This window comes from Apostichopus japonicus, chromosome 16, assembly GCF_037975245.1.
Source record: "Apostichopus japonicus isolate 1M-3 chromosome 16, ASM3797524v1, whole genome shotgun sequence".
Lineage (NCBI taxonomy): Eukaryota > Metazoa > Echinodermata > Holothuroidea > Aspidochirotida > Stichopodidae > Apostichopus > Apostichopus japonicus.
The window spans coordinates 42,071,111-42,092,371 of NC_092576.1; the positions used below are offsets into that span (position 1 = coordinate 42,071,111).

General features: G+C 37.1%; 2 protein-coding genes across 25 annotated transcripts in view; both read right to left on the reverse strand.

Annotated features, from left to right (window-relative positions):
• LOC139982656 (uncharacterized) overlaps nucleotides 1–21,261 on the reverse strand; it is a 333,630-nt gene that overhangs the window by 294,239 nt on the left and 18,130 nt on the right. For all 20 annotated transcript variants that reach the window (XM_071995684.1, XM_071995676.1, XM_071995675.1 and 17 more), the window contains exons 4-6: nucleotides 19,560–20,219; nucleotides 18,806–19,144; nucleotides 18,355–18,480 (exon numbers count right to left, since the gene is read on the reverse strand). In XM_071995684.1, coding sequence (XP_071851785.1) covers nucleotides 18,355–18,480; nucleotides 18,806–19,144; nucleotides 19,560–20,219 — 1,125 coding nt within the window. The remainder of the gene's footprint in view (nucleotides 1–18,354; nucleotides 18,481–18,805; nucleotides 19,145–19,559; nucleotides 20,220–21,261) is intronic.
• On the reverse strand, nucleotides 4,892–18,304 carry LOC139982667 (uncharacterized). Of its 5 annotated transcripts, none has more exons than XM_071995709.1 (6): nucleotides 17,737–18,304; nucleotides 15,571–15,689; nucleotides 14,309–14,365; nucleotides 13,815–13,871; nucleotides 10,528–10,597; nucleotides 4,892–6,650 (listed from the first exon to the last, which is right to left on the reverse strand). In XM_071995709.1, the coding sequence occupies exons 2-6, from the start codon at nucleotides 15,679–15,681 to the stop codon at nucleotides 6,526–6,528; spliced, it is 420 nt and encodes a 139-aa protein (XP_071851810.1). In that variant the 5' UTR covers nucleotides 15,682–15,689; nucleotides 17,737–18,304; the 3' UTR covers nucleotides 4,892–6,525. The 5 variants fall into 5 exon arrangements, with proteins under 5 accessions (XP_071851810.1, XP_071851807.1, XP_071851809.1 ...); XM_071995706.1 differs by having other exon boundaries at nucleotides 14,309–14,368; XM_071995708.1 differs by lacking the exon at nucleotides 17,737–18,304 and adding an exon at nucleotides 17,539–17,729 and having other exon boundaries at nucleotides 14,309–14,368.

Sequence of the window (21,261 nt, forward strand, 5' to 3'; positions counted from 1 at the left end):
GTGAGTGGGGGAGGAAGATGTGTGCGAGGTGGTGAGAGGTGTGTGCGAGGCGTTGGAAGGTGAGTGGGAGGGTGTGAAAGGTGTGTGCGAGGGGATGGAAGGTGCGTGCGAGGCGTTGGAAGGTGAGGCAAGGGGAGGGTGAGTGAGTGGGAGGGGGAACGTGAGACAGGGGGCGGTGAGTAAGAGGGAGTGAAAGGTGTGTGCGAGGGGATGGAAGGTGCGTGCCAGGCGGTGGAAAGTGGAAGGTGACTGTGGGGGGAGAGGGAGGTGTGTGTGAGGCGGTGGAAGGTGATGGACACACAGGGGATTGGAGTAAAACTATAAATAGGCACAGTTATTGGTGAAATATCCAGGAATACTAACTATGACATTAATGTACCGATTACCAAAGACGAAAGGAAGGGTCAGGGACGTAGCTAAGGCCTGATAATTGGGGGGGGGGTGTACTGGCTGAAATTCCAACTGGATGGGTTTTGGAGCCAGAAAATTCAGACTGCTGCCTTACACCCCCACCCCACACCCCCGCACTACTCGCCAACAATACGGTCAGTTACAGTCAGACACCGTACCTATCTTTCACGACTGCACTTTTGTTCCGATCTTTTTTTTCGGTCTTTTTTTTCGGTACATTTGTACCACTGGCCCTCACTTCACAACCTTATTAATCACTCTGGTTAAGCAAGTAAGCAACGGAGTGTAAGTTATCTGCTTGATAGGCTACATAAAGTACTGAGTACAAAAGCTATGTTAACGTTATAAGGGGGGGGGGGGAATGCAGTGCTTTTTCCTAGGGGGAGGGGGGTTGGGGCTATTTATCACTCACATCGAGTGTTCACAAATCAAATGTTCACTTCATTCCAACTGAGCGTTTGGAAGTGAACAATTCAACATTTTGCAGAAAAACGTTGAGTTGACGAGATACGATAAGTTGTCAATTAACCATTTTGCAAAAATATTTTCAATTGCTCAGATGGAATGAAGTGAACAATTCACGAGATATGATAAGTTGTCAATTAACATTTTTCATATAATTGTTCAATTGCTCAGTTAAAGCAACTGAGCAATCCAACATTTTTCTGTCTTTTGATCAGATTTTATTCTGTTATTTTAAACAATTTACTGAAAATTTTGCCTTATGGGGCAAAGTTTTTCTTATGTTGATGGCACTTTTAAGCTTCCGTAGATTAGCATTGAGTTTTATATATGCTTACGTTGCACAGTGGTTCTATTAGGCATTTGTTTTGGTATGGTGGAGTATAAGGATCGCGAGACACAATTTCTCAATGTGACAAGGAAAACGTGGTAAATATGACTGATTAAAGGTCAACTTTGACTGGAACTTTTAGGTCACTCAAAATTACAAGAATGTATGAAAATTAGAGTGCGACAGTGGGAAAAATTAGAGTGCGACAGTAGGATATTCCGACTGTAGCACTCATATTTTACAACTATCGTCAGTTTTTCCAAGATTGGGGTGAGACATCCCCACCCCCCCTCTAGCGACGTCCATGGGAAGGGTACCACACCCCCTCCCCTTACTTCCATGAAAGACAAAGGGAAATGATTCACAGCTCCTACCCCCCCCCCCCCCCACAAAAATGGGGTGTATGTTAACCTCTATATATAGTGTTATCAGATATCGCACTTATGTTTGTAAGGTTTAAATGTGGTGTAAAGAAACAAAATTATGCAATCGATATATGTGGCAGCTCCCAATGTGCTTCTACGTGGCTTTGTATTTGGAGCGGAGGGGGGGGGGGTGGGAGTAAAGGTGGTGACTGGACACAAAGGGGAAAGTGTAGTGGAGTGTTAAATCATTACAGTGTAGGCAAAGCTATTGTAGTGAAATTTCCTGAAATACTAACTTTGATGCAATGTACAGGTTACCCATAGACAATAGGTAGGGTAGGACACCATGTCCCATTAACTGCATGCAAAACAAAGGGAAAGTATTCACTGTCCTTACAAATGGGGTGTATGTTAACCTCTACAGATATATATATATATATATATATATATATATATATATATATATATATATATATATATATATATATATATATATATATATATATATATATATATATATATATATATATATATATATATATATATATATATATATATATATATATATATATATATATATATATATATATATATATATATATATATATATATATATATATATATATATATATATATAAGAAATGTAATAGAAAAGGGAGGCAGCTCCCAATAGTATTTTGCATTGCTTCACTGCACGCAATGGTTGGAGGAGGGGGAGGTTAGGGTGGGGCTGGAAACAAGGGAGAAAATGTATCAAAGTTGTGTAACATTATATATAGGCAAAGTTATTGTAGTGAGATATCCTACAATACTAACTTTGATGTAATGTCAGGTTACAAATAAACAAAAGGAAGGCCAGCACCCCCTCCCATTAACAACATGAAAAAAAAATAAAGAAAAATAATTCACAGCCCCCAAAACTGGGGTGTATGTTAACATACATACATTAAGCATTTGCAGATATGGCATTAATGTTGTAGGCTGGTGTTTATCTGGTGTGAAGAAACAACATTTTGAAATTATCTAGGGAAGAAGCCCCAATGTGTTTTTGCTTTGGTTCACTGCATGCTAGGGGGAGAGGATGGGTAAGGGTGGGCCCTGGACACAAAGGGTAAAATGTTTTTGAGTGGTGTAAAATCATATATAGGCAAAAATATGTGTTAAATTATCCTGGAATACTAACTTTGTGCAGGTAACCCATAGACGAAAGGAAAGGCAGCACACTACCCCCTTCCCCTCAGTTGGATAAAAGACAAATGGAAATGATTCACAGCCCCCCACCCCACCCCACCAAAAAAGGGGTGTATATTAATCTCCACATATATTTAGTGTTATCAGATTTAGCACTGTTTTGAAGGTCTATATCTGATGTGAAAGAAACAAAATTAAGCAATCAATAAAGGAGGCAGCTCCCAATGTGACTTTGTATTGCTTCAGTGCATGCCAGGGATGTAGGAGGCGGAGGTGGACACAAAGTGGAAAATGATTTTGAGTGGTTAAACATTATATATAGGCAAACTTGTTAGTTAATGCTTTAGGAATACTTACTTCTACGACAATGTACAAGTCATAGAAAAAAAAGTAGGGCCAAAACCCCCGTCTGTCCAAAAAGTGGGGTGTATGTTAACCAGTATATTTATTGTCATGTATGTATGTATGTATGTATGTATGTATGTATGTATGTATGTATGTATGTATGTATGTATGTATGTATGTATGTATGTATGTATGGGTGTATGTATGTATGTATGTATGTATGTATGTATGTGTGTGTGTGTATGTATGTATGTATGTATGTATGTGTGTATGGATGTATATGTATGTATGTATGTATGTATGTATGTATGTATGTATGTATGTATGCATGTATGTATGTATGTATGTATATGTGATCTTCTCGCAAGCAGGAACTCGCGAAAGAAGCCATGTAGGCTTTTAGACTCGCAAGCTGACCGAAGCCAATCTCTCCGCACACATCCATTTAACGTCCATGTCGGGAAGTTGTTATTGAACAACACCCTTGCCAGACGACACACATTGCTGTCGGCGGGGAATCGAACCGGGGATCTCATGACTGGGAGACGCCGGCGTTAACCACTAGGCTATACACTCCGTCATCAGATATTGCATCACAATTTTCAGGGTCTATTTCAGTTGTGAATTACAGTAACAAAACTATGCAACTAATACGGGAGGTAGCTCTCAATTTGATTTTGCATTGGGTCTGTATAGCACGAGATGGAGAATGGGTAAGGGTACAGATTGAAGAAAATGGGAAGGTGTTTTGGAGTTGGGTAACATTGGTAAATGAAATATCGAACACTGTTAATGGGTGGGCAGGCTTTGTACCTCCCCCTATTTTCAAGACAATTATATTGGTTCACTGCATACCTGGGGTGAAGGATGTGTAAGGGCAGCAATTAAGAGAAAGAGCAAGATGTTTTGGAGTAGGTTCATTTAGTTTATAAATGGTATAAGTGAAATATCCAGGACTGCTACTACCTTGACCTGAATGGACAGGTCAGCCACTGAAAAGGGAGGATGATACATAACACCTCGCCTTAGGTACATAGCCAAGTTAAATTGGACAATTTTAACACCCCTCTCCTATAGTATAGGGTTCAACCATGGAAAACAAACAATGAAGCTGAAATTATTTGTTCCAAATGAGTAGAAGTGTTTGAAACTTTGAAGAAACATAATCCTCTCCAGTCTAAATGTAGAAAAAGACAAGGATGGGGAAATGTACTGCAAAGTGAATTACTACATTTTCCATCTTGTTCCATCTGGTTGCCTAAATAATCTACAAAAGATTGCAAAAGCACAAACACAAATGAAGACATACTTCATGCTTTTTTAATTGTCACATTTATTAACGTACACAAAGGGTTCTACTTGTGTTGTATAATCCCAAGAGGATTGAACTTATGCAAAGCGTTTGGACTGGCAAGATGTTACATAATATTTCAATTGTGAGTTAACAAATATATTCAAAAGTAGGACAGGTGGATGGACCATTAATGAATGGGTCTATTGTGCATATAGGACAATACCAATTTGTGACAGTTCACTTTAAACAATACCTGAAACAGAGGATTCCATCACTATGAAATGCTTAATTTAGGCAGAATTCTGGCCTTGAAATCTTATAGTACCGGTACTACAAAATAGCGGAATATGAGCCTAAGTTGTTTCCTTCTGTCTTTTATATAATTTTTTTTTATTTTATCTTATATTTTCAAGCTTTCATGCTGCTTTCTTTAACCTGCAAACCTAAGGGTAAAATGTTTTATCAGCGAATCTGGCTCCACAAGACCTACAATGCCTTTTGTCCTTCATAAATTGTGAATGTCTTTGAACATGGGATTGTCAGTGCAGGCCATAGAAGTCCTAGTGGGGTATGTGTGCTAGACTGAGTAGTACTCCAGCTACTTGGAATGATTAGACAACAATGCTTAAAGCGTAATTTTTCAGCCAGTTATTTCCATTTCAATTGTTAACTCTACTGTTAAAAGTGCATACATGATCCTTAACATACCAAGTATAAAGGCACTTTCAGTGTGCATTAAAATTAAAAAAAAATACATCTGAATGGTGGGACTATCTATATCATATTTTAAGTCATTCTCAATATTGACTTTCACAGTAGGTTTGGTGATTTCTTTCCATGCGAAGGTGATCAAAGATAGCTGCAATACATATGCATGAAATGAAGAATGCACCAGTATGCTATTTCTTTAACATTAAGTGAAGTACATGGTGGCTACAGCACAAAATGAATATGAATTTTATGCATAGGAGGTCAAAGATACAACACAGAATGCATGAGATAATTAATTTCAATGTGTGACAGTATATTAGGTGATTTTTTCATGCAAAATTATGTCAATTATGGCTACAACACTGAATGCAAATGTCATATATTTTTAGGAAAATCCTTGTTGAATAATTGAAGTCAACAATGCAAAAACAACTCCAGAGATCAAAATGATCCAATGAAAAATGAAGATTAAGATTAGGTCATTTCATTACAATAATTCAATACAATTCAATATAATATAATAATTTAATTTATAGAATGAAGACAGTTATACTGGTGATAATTAGCTTCAGTGACAAGAGTCTCAACATAACACATGCAGACACTTATGATTAACAAACAAGAGCCAAAATCAGTGTCTTACAATAGGGTATCGATTATTATTGGTTTTATCGAATTGACAGATTTGGTTTGTCGCTGTTGTGACTTAAATGACAAATACAGCAGGAGCCTTTACTGCTTTCTATTGTATAAACTTGTAAGTATCTTGTTGTACTTGTTGTGACTAATAACAGTCAATTGGTGTTGAATTTGCTAAACCTTTTTTTCTTTTTTATTTCTTTTTAAAGTCTCTTTTCTTATTCCAATGTGGCACATTGATTCCACTATTAAGAAGGGAAAATAAACAAAACTCTCTAAGAAAAATGTGTTGTGTGAATATTGTGTGTTGAAAAATAAGTAAACTTTGATAAATAATTTAGAAAATTGGCAATGAACAGTCACATAACAACAAGAGAACAGCTAAAGTAGAAAGGATTTATGCTCTGCAAGAAGGAAGATTGTGCTGATGATCAGATATACACATTTTAATGAATCACCCATGGTACAATGTTTGTAATGTGCATCGTGTAACAACAATGTATCATGATGATATATTGATGAAAAACTAAGCTGAGTAAAGCCATGTGAAATTTACTTTAACTATTATTTGAGATTCATCCAAATGGGCATCACATTTACAGTAGACTGTCAATTTTGCTTTTATTAAACATGAAAGTTGTACTAATAAGAAATTAAATTTCACATGAATGAATCAATGGAGGTAAAGTGATAGAAATGAACAGTGTATCAAAGGTATGCTCTATTGGCCCCAAATATGCTATATAGTCAAAAATGGTCACCTTTTGTCAAAATTCTTAATTGAAATGGTTCTTGATTTCTTTTTGTTGAGAAAGCTGAGATCCAGCCAAGGTCTTTGAACAGAATGGGCACTGTGACAATCTCTGTGGACATCCTTGCCTTTGCTGAAGCGGTTTATGAGCTGTAAATAAGAAGTAGAAGAAATGACAAATTGCACTTAAACCATGGTTGCAAATGCATTGGTAACACCCACGGTCACCACAAACTGCCCAATTACATTCACTGTACACAGAGCCAATCATTACTGATATCGACATTGATGTCTTCTTTAATTAAAAAGAAATATATATTTCAATAAATTCAGATGAAGACACTTTCACAACTTTCACGAAGTGTTCCTAGTTCCATGCTTCTTTTATCAGGTTCTGGTGTAAATTTTCCTGTGGTATATAATATATATATATGATAACAGCCTAAATGACTTATGAACTCTGGTTGGATTATTCATCAACATAGCCATATTGTGGTTCAGAATGATTTAAGGGACAAGGAGTTTTACAGTGTAGTTAGTCCAGTCTTGTCTTACAGTGTAGTTAGTCCACTCTTGTCCATCCTGTGTGTTTCACCACTTGATTTCACATTGCAATAAACCAATATTACATGTGAGTGACAGATTAGCAATGTTGTGTAGCAACGGCACATAACGATGAAGAGAATGAATAATACAGGCTTCTACATTTTAAAGGAAAAACAAAATACTTCTTTTCTGTTTTACTACACTTAGCTGTTTCAAACTTTCATTCTGGCTGACCCAAAACAAACTACGACGGCAATTAAAGGGTGTGAAGACTCGCGCAAAAAGAACATCTAATGCCGTTAATCTGACCTAGTTTCGAATGAGGTGTAACAGAAGTGTTAGACACCACCATCGATGCCAGAAAATACACACACAGCTTGCTACCGTCGGTAATAAGACACTAGTGTACAGTCAGTACATACAGCTGCGGTCAATACCCATGGCACAGTGTATACAGGATACATCAATGGACATCTCAGGTCCAGCTAAAGATAACACGGTATCACGCTTCATTACTGTCGGCATTTTGAAGCGACACGAACAAAACTTCACTTGCAAGCAACAGAAAGTTAAGTTTTGCAGATGGCCGCACGCGGTTTGGGGTGAGTCTTCATTGCCTTAAATCTGAAGTAACATAGACATAACAACTATGGGCTATGAGCTTCCTGGTTGATTATGGTTTTACTTCTTGACATTTCCAAAAGCAAAGCAAGCTTTTTTCAGTCAATACGGTGCAAAAACACATGAGTTTAATCAAATTCAACTCTTGTATGAGACATAACTTGGACGTTAAAGAGGGGATGAAATGGTGGATTTTCATGTCTTAGAAATATTTATCTACATTACTTCAACACCACCCATTCATTACTTCCCGTAAATGCAGCTGCCAAAGCCAGAAATTCGCTGTCGAAGTATTCCCTAGAGAACTCCCAAGCAGACACTTGTGAAAAAACCTGCAGTTCATATGACGTCAGTAAAGGGACCATTTCAGCCAAAGCCGACTGCCCGATATTTACTGTTACGGCGTCATTCAGTTTACTACGTACAGGTAACTACAACACACTCTCCTCATCAACTGAAAAAGTCATCTCCCGAATCTTCCGATTCCGAGGAAATGGGCCTTTACCTCTCAGAACATTCAAAAGCATTGACAACAATTATTTTCTTGAGGAAGAAGAAGAGGAAATAGTTTTCGAGGGTGATGAAGATATTGGTGTTTTATCCTATCAATTGAGCCCCTTGCAGAGGAATTGTAATACGTTCCCGATGGCCAAGACGCGTTGCTGCCGATGGAAGTCCCCGAGCAGAATGGTTGACTATCCTGAACCGAAATTGGACGGTTGAGCATAAACAAAACCACCATTATTAAGACCATAATATGAGTTAAATTTACTTGAATGTCGATGATCCTGCTACTTAACATAGTAGCAAATCTTCTAGAAATGGTGTTACTTACAGTGCAAGTGCAACCCTATAGTACTAGTAGTAGTAACATGGGTCTGGACCTAACTAATAGACGTTCTATTACAGGCTAGCCTGTGTAAGTTGTATCATCCAATTGTTACGTTAAAATCATAACACAACGCCAGTCACCTAATCTCAATTACTATAGAGCACTGCAACAGTGTAATGTTGTGTGTACTCAGAAGTTTAAGAATGTAAAAAAAAGCGTCTCGGAAGTGAACTGGGTTCCTCGACCATATATACAACAATTTTTTGGAAAGATTTTATTTCCCGAGAATTTTTGATTGTTTATTCCTGGAAGATGCAAGCTTTGTTTGACACAAATTGTGTATCATTGGAAAGCTACGAGTGTATATAAAATGATGATTCATAAATCTGTCCATTTCACCCCCTCTTTAAGTGTCATGTATGCCTACAGATTGTGTCTTCTTGTCATTATGTAAATGAGTATTAATGGTTGACCAGCTTACTGTGATGAGGATGAATTTCCCCATGCTCTTCCTTCTCCTCATATCGGACATGCTGATAGGTGAATGTTTGATTATAGTCTGACTAGATTTGTATATGAAAGGATGAATTCAGGCAAGTTTTTGAGTGGAATTCTTCTTTATAAATTGATCAATGTCTAAAGATAAAGAGTTAATATCTAAACAATGTACCCACTGCTACTTGAGGTTTTCAGACTTTGGCCTTGAATTTCAACTGAACCCTCTAGCCTTTAGATGAAAATGGTCCCTAAATAGCCTTAATTGTTGTTTCCAGTTTATTACCAAAGTAAGAAAAGTTTGTATTTCAGTATGTGTAAATGCTACATTGCAAAATCTGTTGTGTTGTGACCAATTATAGCACGCAATAGCTAGGAAAGTTTCGTAATTATGTTATCAACCTGCCACCTTCACTGATGGTCACCATCGAGGTAAATGAATCTGGAGGATTCATGTCAATTGGGCGCGCGTACCATGCATGGAGGGTAATGTGATGTGTTCCAGGGTGGTACCAAACTGATATTTCTGTGTAGCAGTTCGAGAATAGTGTTAGTGACTTCGTGAAAGATTTGTCGGTTCGGACATGGGAACTAACGGCATAAGAAGGTACTGGTACTTCATAGCTAATATGCTAACGTTAGACATGCTGGCACAGAACAAGTACAGATACATTGGGCTTGCAGCGGGAAATGTAGATGTCTGAATTGTATTATCAAGAACGATTTTTTGTCGAAAAGGATTGTTGAACTGGACGTGTTGCTGTGGGGAAATGTTTAGTTCAGTGCAACCATGGAATTCTCCATGGGACAGAGCCTAATGCTGCTCGACGGGAATATAGCTATCACGTTAGGCTACATGCACGGTTATTGCTAGGTAACGGGTGTCGTCTGCTGCTCTAAGCACGCGTACACATTTACGTACTAGTTGGGTGAAATCATCATGCGTAATGGGGAGAGTAATATATTAGTACCACCCTAGAACACATCACATGACCCTCCATGCATGGTACGCGCGTACGAGCGTATTTACTGTGTGATAGTTTCTCCAGATTCATTTACCTCGATGATGGTCACTATGAAGTAGTCTGCACAGCTTGACACTGTGAGGTTCTTCGTGTAAACACTGTGTGGTAATATATCGTTATATGTCGACAGTGTAGTTTACAAGACAGTGTCTATACACACAGATTCTGATACAAGGAAAGATATGTGCCAGGCAGTGCAGGCTAACTGTTAAAATGAGGTCATTTTACGACCATGGCAGGTGGATTACATAATTGTAGGAAACTTTTTTTTGCGGTAGCCGGTAGCATGCTATATTTGGGGCCAATACAGCAGTATGACCTATAAGATTGTATCTTCAACAGTTGTTCTGTTCTAGTCATATACCTCACTTTTTTTATATGTGGTTTATTGTACAGTAACATAAAGATGACATAAAAGCAAGCAGAGTTCAGTTAGCTGGAAATTTACAAGGTACTACATTTAGTTAGCCGGCTAAGGACAATCCTGTGGAGAAACAGTCAAACTCACCATCCTCATCTGATTCAGAGACTGAATATTTCCCATCTGTCTTGTTGTTGCAGTCAGTTTGTGTGTGTTTCTGCAAAACAAATATCCAACACATCATAATTTTGGAAGATCAGGAAGATTGAACATAACTAGCTGAATGAGATGAAATCATGTACAATTAAAATAGTATATGAAGTCAAAAGTCCTATATACATTTTAAAATCAAATGGTAGATTATTCAAAAACTATTTTACACCATATAAGATTAGCTGTTATCAGCATGTTTCTATTCAATTGTGTGACATGTCAGGGTAATTGCTTACTCTACAGAGAGTCATTGCATTTTTTTTTTGTACAGGAGAGTTAAATTCTTATAGGAAGAGAAAATAGGTGGGACATATACTATGTGGTATGTACATCCCTTCAGCTGAAGTGGAAGCCAAGAGATACAAATTTACAGCCCATTTGCCATCACCATTCCCCCTACCCTTCAATCGGGTGTATACTAAACCTATACAGGTTATAGCAAAAGTTTCAAGGTATACAATATTTTGTGTGAAAGTAACAAAATTACAAAATCAATAAGGGAGTTATCTCTCAATGTGATTTGGCATTGGTTCAATACATACCAGGAGTAGATGATGGTAAATGTAGGAATTGAACAGAAAGTGGGAGGGTTCTTTAACATGGGTTAAAATAGTACATAAATGAAATACTACAATGTTACCTTTAACCTCAAAGTACAGGATAGCCAAAGCAATGGAGGTCAAGGCAACTCCAACAACCCCCCCCCCCTAACATCCTTAGCTTCAAGACAGAACGGAAATGTTTCACAGCCCAGCCCCAACCAATGATTCTCCCATTGCAAACAGGGTAAAAAGGGTCTATGTTAAAAAAGGTATGCTGTATTGACCCCAAATATGCAACATTTTCAAATATGGTTCATTGCATATGGTCATAATTTTTATACTCTTCATATTACCACCCTGAAGGTAATTTACCTCACTGTGACATCCAGCCATCTTCTTTGCTTATTTAGCATTATGGGAAAAGTTTAGAGGGTAATGCCTCCAGGAAAAGTGCAGTTTGAAATCATATAGCAAGTATAGCATTTAGTTACGGCCTATACATCTTTAACCTCTATACATTAAGAGTGATCAAGAGAAATATATTGGGTTGGGATAACTTAAGTACATATAGGCAAAGGTATTAGTAAGAATATAGGAATACCACCTTTGAAATTAATTTATTAGCCAGGCAACAAAAAAGGAGGGCAGAGGATATACCCAGTAGCTTATCAAAAGGAAGGGGATCAAACAGGGATCAGGACCGCCAAGAAGTCATCCCTTAGCTTCCAGATGGAAGGTATAACAGAAGTTTTTTAAACAATACCGCTGACATTTGTTCATCCCTTAGGTAGAAAAGAACAGGGCAGGAATATGCTCAGTAGCTTGGACAAACAAGGGGGGGGGGGGAGGCAGAGCATCCACAGGGAAGACTTAAAAAACATAATCAGGACCACCAAGAAGTCTACCCTCAGCTTCCAGATGGAAGCCAGCTGGGGGTACACTTCAGAGCCCCAATGATCACCCCCCTCCCCCTCCGATCCTTCCGTTGGAAACAGTTTAAAATAGGGTCTATGTTAACCTATACACATTGAGTATTGCAGTTATCAAAATTAGACAACCAATAAAGGAAGCACCTTTCAATTTGATTTTACATCGATTCATGCATACGAGGGCATGGAGAATGGGTGAGGGTAGAGATTAAAGGAAAAATGTGACAAAGATATTTGGGAGTAGGTTAACATTATTACATATAGGCAAAGGTATATTGGGAAGTATATCTAAGAATACTACCGTGAAATTAAATCGGTTAGATAATAAAAAGAAGAAAAGTAGGGTAGGGATATATCCTGTAGTTTAGCCAAACACGGAGGGGAGGATAAGGGGGGTGGGGATAAATCAGGACCACCAAGAAATCTACCCTTAGCTTCCAGATGGTAGCCAGCTGGGGGAATATTTGATAGCCCACAATAAATCCCTGTGGCCCATTGCAAATATGGATAATTGGGGTCTATGTTTACCTCTTCATAATTGAAAGTTATCAATAACATAATAAGGCAATCTAAAAGGGAGGAAACTTTCAATGTTATCTTGCATTGGGTCTGCTTAACAGGTTTAGAGGAGGGGTAGGGCCGAGAGTGAAGAGAAAGGGGGAGATGTTTTGGAGTGGGGCAACATTATTAAGTATGCTATATTAATAGTGAAATGTCTAGCACTGCTATTTTTGACCTTAATGTACGTACAGAGCAATACAGGACAAGAAATTCCCCATCCCCTTGCCATTTGTTGCAAAACAGAAGCCAAGGGATAATTTTTCACAGCCCCAATGTTTCTTCCCATTACAAACAGGGTCAAAAGGGGTCAATGTTAACCTCTGCACATGCAGTATTGCCTGCAGTAACAAAATTAGGCAATCAACAGAGGAGGCAACTCTCAATGTGGTTTTAGAGTGAGTATTCTAACTGGGCATACACAATTTCTTAAAGTTATTGAATGAATGAACAAACATTTACAGATACACAATGAACATGAAGTTTACCCACTAAAAATCCCAAATGCATAAATGGCAATAAGATGTATACAGATCAACCTCACTATAGTGCTTTAATATTGGATTCTATGCAGTACTCTGTTTGCCTTTTCCAATTATTTGGTATTGACTTGTCCGCTTTCTAGTGAATACTTTAGGATATATTATTCCTTTCAACATTTCATCATGGACTGGTTTAACTTTAAGTTATGAGTAGGGGATAATTGTTATCTGTATGGAATAACATATGAAGCAAGCATGAATGAGTTCTGACACATTATTACAATGTCAACATTAAGTTTATTTAAGGTGATCCTAGCAGGTTAGGGTCATGTACCATTGATCCTATTGCTCAATTGACACATGCTTTTGCAATTTGCTTTCTTGCATTGCAATTGCAAAGAGATATCTTATAGTTTTAACACATTGACATAGTCCTAGATTTATCCATTTTATTAAATGTTTTCTTTTAATGGGGTTGCAATAAAAATAGATATTTAAATAATCAAACATAACCAACTAATCAACCAAGTAAACAATCAATCAATACTGTAAAATAAAAGCAAGCCTTTGTCAAAGTTAATGTACAGTAAAGGCTGTTAAACGAACTACAGTATTGATTAGATGAGCATGATTTATATTGCTCTGTTTTACACAGCCTTAATTTCTGTTGATGAATCTTTCTTAGATGACCAACAAAGCAGAAGGATTACCTTCAAAAGGCCACAAAAGGACATGTTTTCCAGGCTGGAACTGTCATTGGTCGCTGCCTGGAAGAAATTTCATTTTGTAGATTTGAATGAAGTACAATGAAAGAGTATTTTAAATAAAGGGCAACACTAAATATAAGTGTATTTTATATGAAATAGATTTGTGGTTTAAAACCAGTGTACTTAAACCAGCAGTCAGCCAACTTTTGACTGCAAGAACTTTTGACAGCAAGAAATTCAGGCACTCAGCTATGAACAAACTGATTACCAGCCAATCCCATGCTATCCCCCCCCCCCCCCACACACACTCACACCTCCACAGAAATACAAAGTCTTAACTCTCCAGAGAAAGGGCTTATCAGAGTATCACTTTTCTGTGTGGTAAAAAGAGCTAGTGCACAGGTGCAATCATATCCATAAATGTCTGCAACTTACCTGACTTATAAACAAATTTGTCCGAAACAACAGAATGGAAAACAAGTGCAACAAAAACTTACGGGTACTACAGAGTTATCACTGACATCACTGTCTGTAGCTTCTTCCTCATTCTCTGGCTGCTAAAGAGAAACAAATACTCCTCAATTGATTTGAATATAAATGACATTCAATGCACTTTAAAGAATTGATGTCAGTAGAGATATGAAGGAGAAGGGGGGGGGGGGGGGAGGTTCAGGTACCTAACGGTACTGTGGTAACTTCTCTAGAATTACTGTAGAACATTACCAGACAGAACATAACATAAAGAAATCATAACAACTAAAAACTACTCCAATGTTGTTTTTTAACTTGGGAAGTTTGCACTTACTTGTGCATCATTACTTTGAGCAAAAATATTGGCCATATTCCGAGGCCTGTTCTTATGTTACAACTGAACATTAGGCGTAACATACAACAATTCTAGAAGAATCAGACGTGTTTACTGATGAACTACAGTAGCAGCTTGTGACTATGGCGACTATGGATTCGAGTCGTATCAACATTTCTACAGTAACTGTAATTTATTTTTCGGGGGCATTGTGGCAAACATTAAACACAATGCGGCAATAGGTTTCCTGAACAAACTTATACATTTTGTACAAAAATATAACTTTACATTTTACGTCGGAACCGGGTAGTATGTTCGGAACCAGGTAGCAATCAGTTGGGCGGGTACTTGGGTTACTTGCGCAAACACTAGTTTATATCAATCTCATATCAAAGCAGTTAAAGAAACTATTGCAGCCGGATCAAGACCTTTTCTGTATAATAACATGACACAACATCTTAAAATTTTGCAAGAAAATTGGTATGTGTAGCAATTGAGATGTGAGACGTATACATCTCCCATGATCACAGAAACTGCAACTAATCGTATCTTAAAGATCTGTACTTACTGGCCCCATATTAAGCATGCTATCACTTTAAAAGCTTATGATATTACATTCTAGCTGTAGACTGTAGAAGTTAAAAAAAAAGCTCTGACTTCAAATTAGCCTGGAAATACATCATTCTTCTTATGTTTTTCACTAGTATGTGTTCTTCTGGTACAGTTCAGTTTGCAAAGACGATGAAAAAATAAATGTTGTTAAACTGATTGATTCTGAGAGGTTCAGATCATGTCTAGCTTGGCTTGAGCATTATCTCTTGTAGAGTTGGCATGTTGAATGTTAGAACTTGGAATACAGCAAGCACACTTTAAGTTACATATAAACTCTGACAAAATGCTTTGTACTAAGTTTAACTGGAAAAGATACAACATTTAACAATGTACTGTACCTACTTTGTCATCTATCCAACAAGATGTCAATGAAGTGTGATCTGTTTTCTCTTTGCAGTAGTTAATAGCTGCCTGCAAATGGCTAGTTTTTCTTAATCTTGGACGTAACTTCATCTACAGGTCTGAAATACAAAATAGGTGTAAGATGGATGGTCACAACTCTTCTAAGACTAAAGTAACAGTATAGGCCTAGGATATGTTATGTTACTCTATGAGTATTATACATAGATGTGACTGAGTTCAAAGACACCCTTCTCTAATCTGCACTATTTGAACAATTGTGTCTGGCCATAAATGAGTAAAAAATTGTAGACTAGTCAAGCATAGCAGGCTGGTGGGCTTTATCTCCAAAAGGTAGGTTGAAGCGTGAGCATTCTCATTATGTTCCCTGTTGATTGAATATACAATCTTATATGGACTAAAATGAAGTCAATCCACTTCCATAAGTCATGAAGATTTTGATTAAACAATTGTCCAGCCTAAGCTCAAATTTATTGACAGCCAAACCTTCCAATATTTCCCTATCAAAGCATTGTTCAATTAAAATTACACAATTCACATTACACTAACAAATCAAAAACCAATTGCATTTCATCAGAAAAAGATGATGATTGAGAACTCCTCGGGTCCTTTATTCAAAGAAAATGTCCCAAGACCACGGTAGTACTTTATTGTTCAAATTGTTGAGTGGTAATGGCAGTGGTGACAGCTGCTTTGATTTGCCAGCATGATAAATGTGATACTTACTTTCTTAGTGAGGATGCATTGAATTAGTTGAATTTGCGATTGATTAGCCTACACGTAGTTTGTAAGTTGTAGGACTACCAGTACTGCAGTACCTAGTACTAGGTATCACCATTCAATACATTACACGTGCAGTAGTAACTACTGTAACTGTAATATAGTAAAGGCTTCATGATTGACGCACCCTCGTAATTGACACACCTTAAAATATTACTAGCAACGATACAGCAGGCCACCTAAACATTTTGCAGTGTAGCAGAATTACATATTTCATCAGCTTGAATCCATTTCAGCTATTTGCTGACCAAATTGTGGTTTTTCTTAAGCTTTTAACACCCTCCACCCAGTTTTGCACGTTTCTTAGTCATTTGGAATCTTACACCCTAAAAATAACCAACATTACCTCAATATGATACCACTTATCTCTGGGACCTGACCTGTCTGAGCTTAGAGGCTCAGAGCATAGCAAACTGCATACAAAGTCAATTGATGTATACTAAGGCCTCACTACACTACACTACAGTTAGCTTATCGACGAATGTGTCAATTTAGGGGTATGAAAGAACAAAGTGGCTATTCTTACGACTAGTTGTAATAATAATTCCCTTTTGCGCATGCGCAGTTGCTATTTTTACGACTAGGAGTACTATTTTTACGACCAGGAGTAACAATAATTTCCGGTTAGGGTTAGTGTTGGATTGAGGGTTAGAGTTAGGGTTAGGGTTACCCCTACTTCATGCGCAGTTGCTTTATTTACTTTGAATTCGCATGAATTCGCCGATGTCGTAAGAATAGTTTATAAATAATTGTTACGACTAGTCGTAAGAATAGCCACGGCCATGAAAGAACATGACATGGCAGACATTTTGAGGTCAAATTCTGCTCAATTGTACAGTGCATAAGCACAGAACCCTAAATATTCAGAGATCATTACATTTCTGAGGAACTACACATATGAAAAACACATATAGTTGAGTGATTTGGATTTTTCCTTGATATACAGTACATCGTTGATCAAATCCTATAGGCTTAAGTGCGTCAATTATCCCACCATGATACTAGTAGTAGTAACACGTAAATTTAGGCTACAATTCTTTTGAACAGCAAGGAAGCCCCAAAGCCCCCTACTCATTACCTTCAAATATAAACAAGTAGCCTAATGAATGAGATAGGTACTTGTTCGGCTCGGCACACTCGATACCTCCTACCCTATAGTACCTAGCTTACTGTAGGCTTGCCTAAGGTACAGTATGCCATACAACCGGCTAATATGCACAATTTCCATCCAATAATACTGCTGTTAGTGGCGACAAGTTTCACATAAAGTATATTGGATATTCAGGCAATGCGTAAGCCTTGGTTCCAAGTGAGCACCTTATCGGTAGTCTTTCACCGATAAAAATACAGCTAAAATGAGGTACTTACGTTGCTGGATGATATACAGGATGTGTACAACAGTCGTAGCCTACTGTACTTCGCGTACGTACGAACAGTGTATACCTCTGTGCTGTGTCTAAACAGTTGATGGCGCCATGTCGTTACAAGTCTCGTACTGCGATGGTCTAAAATTGCCAATTTTTGTTATTTTACATCCAGAATATTCCAAATTTCACCAAGAATAGCAATGATGTGTCTTTAATACAAATTCTGGATGTCGCTGATATATATATATCCTAGTTTTCCCGTATATTGCGCGGAAAGTTGAGGTTAACATATATCCTACCTACACCGTATGCGAAAATAACGTTATATACACTGTTGAGTGACGCTCAGATTTGCACTGAAAATGCTCTTTATAGCAAGAACATACAAACAATTCTAAGTTAATTTCTGATAAATACCATCATGTTGGCTACATACGAAGAGAAATTTGTTTACACAACGCACGATATTTGAATTGGTAATGCCTCAGACTTATGTTTACCAAGAAGTTGGTAAACATATGCCCAAGGTACACATAGGCCCCAGCTACCACCCACGAATGTAAACATATGCCCGCATTCATAAATAAATATATATATATATATATATAAAAACACTCACCTCTGTATTTGACGGAAGCTCGTGTTAGGATGATGATAGCAATGATGATTAAAACAACGGCAGACACGATAATAACCCAAAGGACGGCGCGGTTTTTGGTTGGACTGTCATCTACGACTGAGCTTTCTTGAGAGACAACGAGGAAGAAATAAACATACACCGATGAAGAATAACAGTAACATGAAAGAACATTGCAACAAATACCACAATCTTTGGTTCGATCATTTCAAACATGTTTTTGTTAAATATTATCTTTTAGAATACTAGAATAACCCATCCTAGAAGAATGTTTTTCATATCACTAAGGACAGTAGCAATTTCTCTGTGTGTTTCTCCTTTTTAAAAAAATTTAAACATATTTAAACACAAAAGAAAAATTCACACATCATCTACACTTATTTTTAAGCCCTAGATGTTGAAATTAAAGGATCAAATCCAGTTTTTTTGTTACCTTGAAGAAAGCGAAGGTCGACAATTGCGTTCATATCCCACATATCAGAATTTAGTCCTTTTGTTCGACACACAACTGTAGTCTGATGATCGATATATTGAGTTAAGAAGAGTCGAACCGTCACATAAACATCTGACGTATCTCCGTTGGGAATAACTTGAAGTGTTTGGTTTTGAAGCATACTCTGATAGCGTTGATCGCTTGGTATCCACTCCAAGTGGGTAATTGGACGGATTCCCAATAATCTGCATGTCAACGTGGCTCCATGTTCAACAACAATCACACAATACTGTTGATGATTGCACTCGTCTACCAGAGGATGGGACGGACTTGGGGTCACTAGATCATTAGCAACAAAAACAAAATATTAGTAACATACTTTAGCCAAATTATTGGACATCGTAATGAAATATGTTATCATTGATTTATTACTTTGGGTTATGATATGTAGTATGTGCACTACCAGACCTAGATACAGTTTGCACGATATTGGTTGTCAGTGTAGCAACAAAATTGCATTTAGCGACATGAGTAAAACAAAAACAAACATGAAGAAACATTATGTTTATTTTATTTTATTTATATACGATCATAAGGGATAATGAACTAAGATGCTGTTTTTAACGTAATTTATTGTTTGAGATCCTTGAAATTGGTCACCATTGTGCTATGAATATGCATCAGTATATTACAAAAATCACTTTCAGAATTCATTATTTGCTAAGCCCCTTAAATCAAAGTAATGGTGTCGCACCCTGGGTTATGACTTCATAAGAACGTATACTCTCTTTCCTCATACTCCTAACTATGCAAAAGAAAAACCCTTCGTGTTGCGGTTGGATTCCTCGTATGATTAAATCTCCGTCATTTTGCAGTTCTACACCAGCAGCTGAAAGCGGTATTATCACGTCAACGTGGAGCACGGACATTCTATAAGCCAGGGCTTGTCTATCATCTTCCAAACTACGATACATCTGCCATAGGACAGCGTTCACTTCCGACCCAGATGGACAAGGAAGGTTCGCAACTGTGCCCACCTCAAAGTACAGTTTTAATGTTTCCATATTCCCTACAAACTTAGCTTCGTTTTGAATTAAAACAAGAGATATGTCTTCCCGGAGAAGCATTAATGGATCAGTTGCTGAACAAGCTAGGAGGGAAAGAAAATACTTTTTACTGGGGAGATACTCTGTGGTTGCGGCAGAAGAAAATGTTAAACCGTTGTCATCCGTGCTGTGCTCTTTTGTAACATTTTTATCTTCCTCATGAAAAGGGTCGCTCCAGAATAGTTTAAGTTTCGGTCTTGCATTATTCACGTAGCAATTCAATAAAGAAGAAATATTGCTGCTTCCCAGAAAGCAATGCTGTTTCCCGTTACATTCTCGAATCACTGCAAATGTTGCTGATGGTTTAACTGAGAAAGAGAAATTGAGTGTGGACTCAAATTTGGTTTGTAAAATCTTTTAGTATTAAGATGTACGATTTTTAATAATACTAGGAAATTGTATCGCCATGCATTTTGATTAAACAGTTATTGCATTAAAACAATTTCACTTATGAAGTTCGTTATATGAATGAAAAGAAAGTATACCTACAACGATAAACTGGAGTTTGAACTGGATTCGCTTATTTCCCTTCATTTTGGTAAAGCTAGGAGTATGGTGTATTTTCATTAAATGTCATGTTTTTTTGAGGAAATTACTAACTAGAAAATTTGAAGCCCTAAAGAGTAATATGTTCTTTTATGTCCTGCGTTATTATGCAGTCAATTTCACCATATGTTTCTCACAACGTGTCTTTGATAAGAAAGGTTATATGGCAAAAACATGATTACTCTAACATTTTAAGCAATGGTGCATTTTAATCGTCAACTATAGCGCTGCAACGTTAAGATTTTGATTCAATGTTAGAAGATGATGATTTAGCAAAGGATAGTAACCCAGTCGATGATGTATTAATAATGTTACTTCGAATATAATGAATGTTCTGAATAAGAGAGCGAGAGAGTGAGAAACAAAGTACACTGTCGTCTTAATAAACTTGTGTTTGCTTAAGAAGATATTTTGGAGGCAATTATACATTTTTCAAACAGCGGATTGTGTTTACGACGGATCTTTGCAATCCTTACCACGAAGACACGGTAAACAATATATATATATATATATATATATATATATATATATATATATATATATATATATATATATATATATATATATATATATATATATATATATATATATATATATATATGTATATATTAATTTGATGTGTATGATAGATTTATATTGGGCATGTAATGAACTGTAAATATGTGTAAATAGGATTAAGTTGTACCTAGAAATCTAAACAGATAATTTACCCCCATACAGGCAAAGATTTATAAATTGCAATTATGGAATAACTAAATGTTCAACTTATTGCATGTTACATCATCGATAATAGTTATTTCCTGC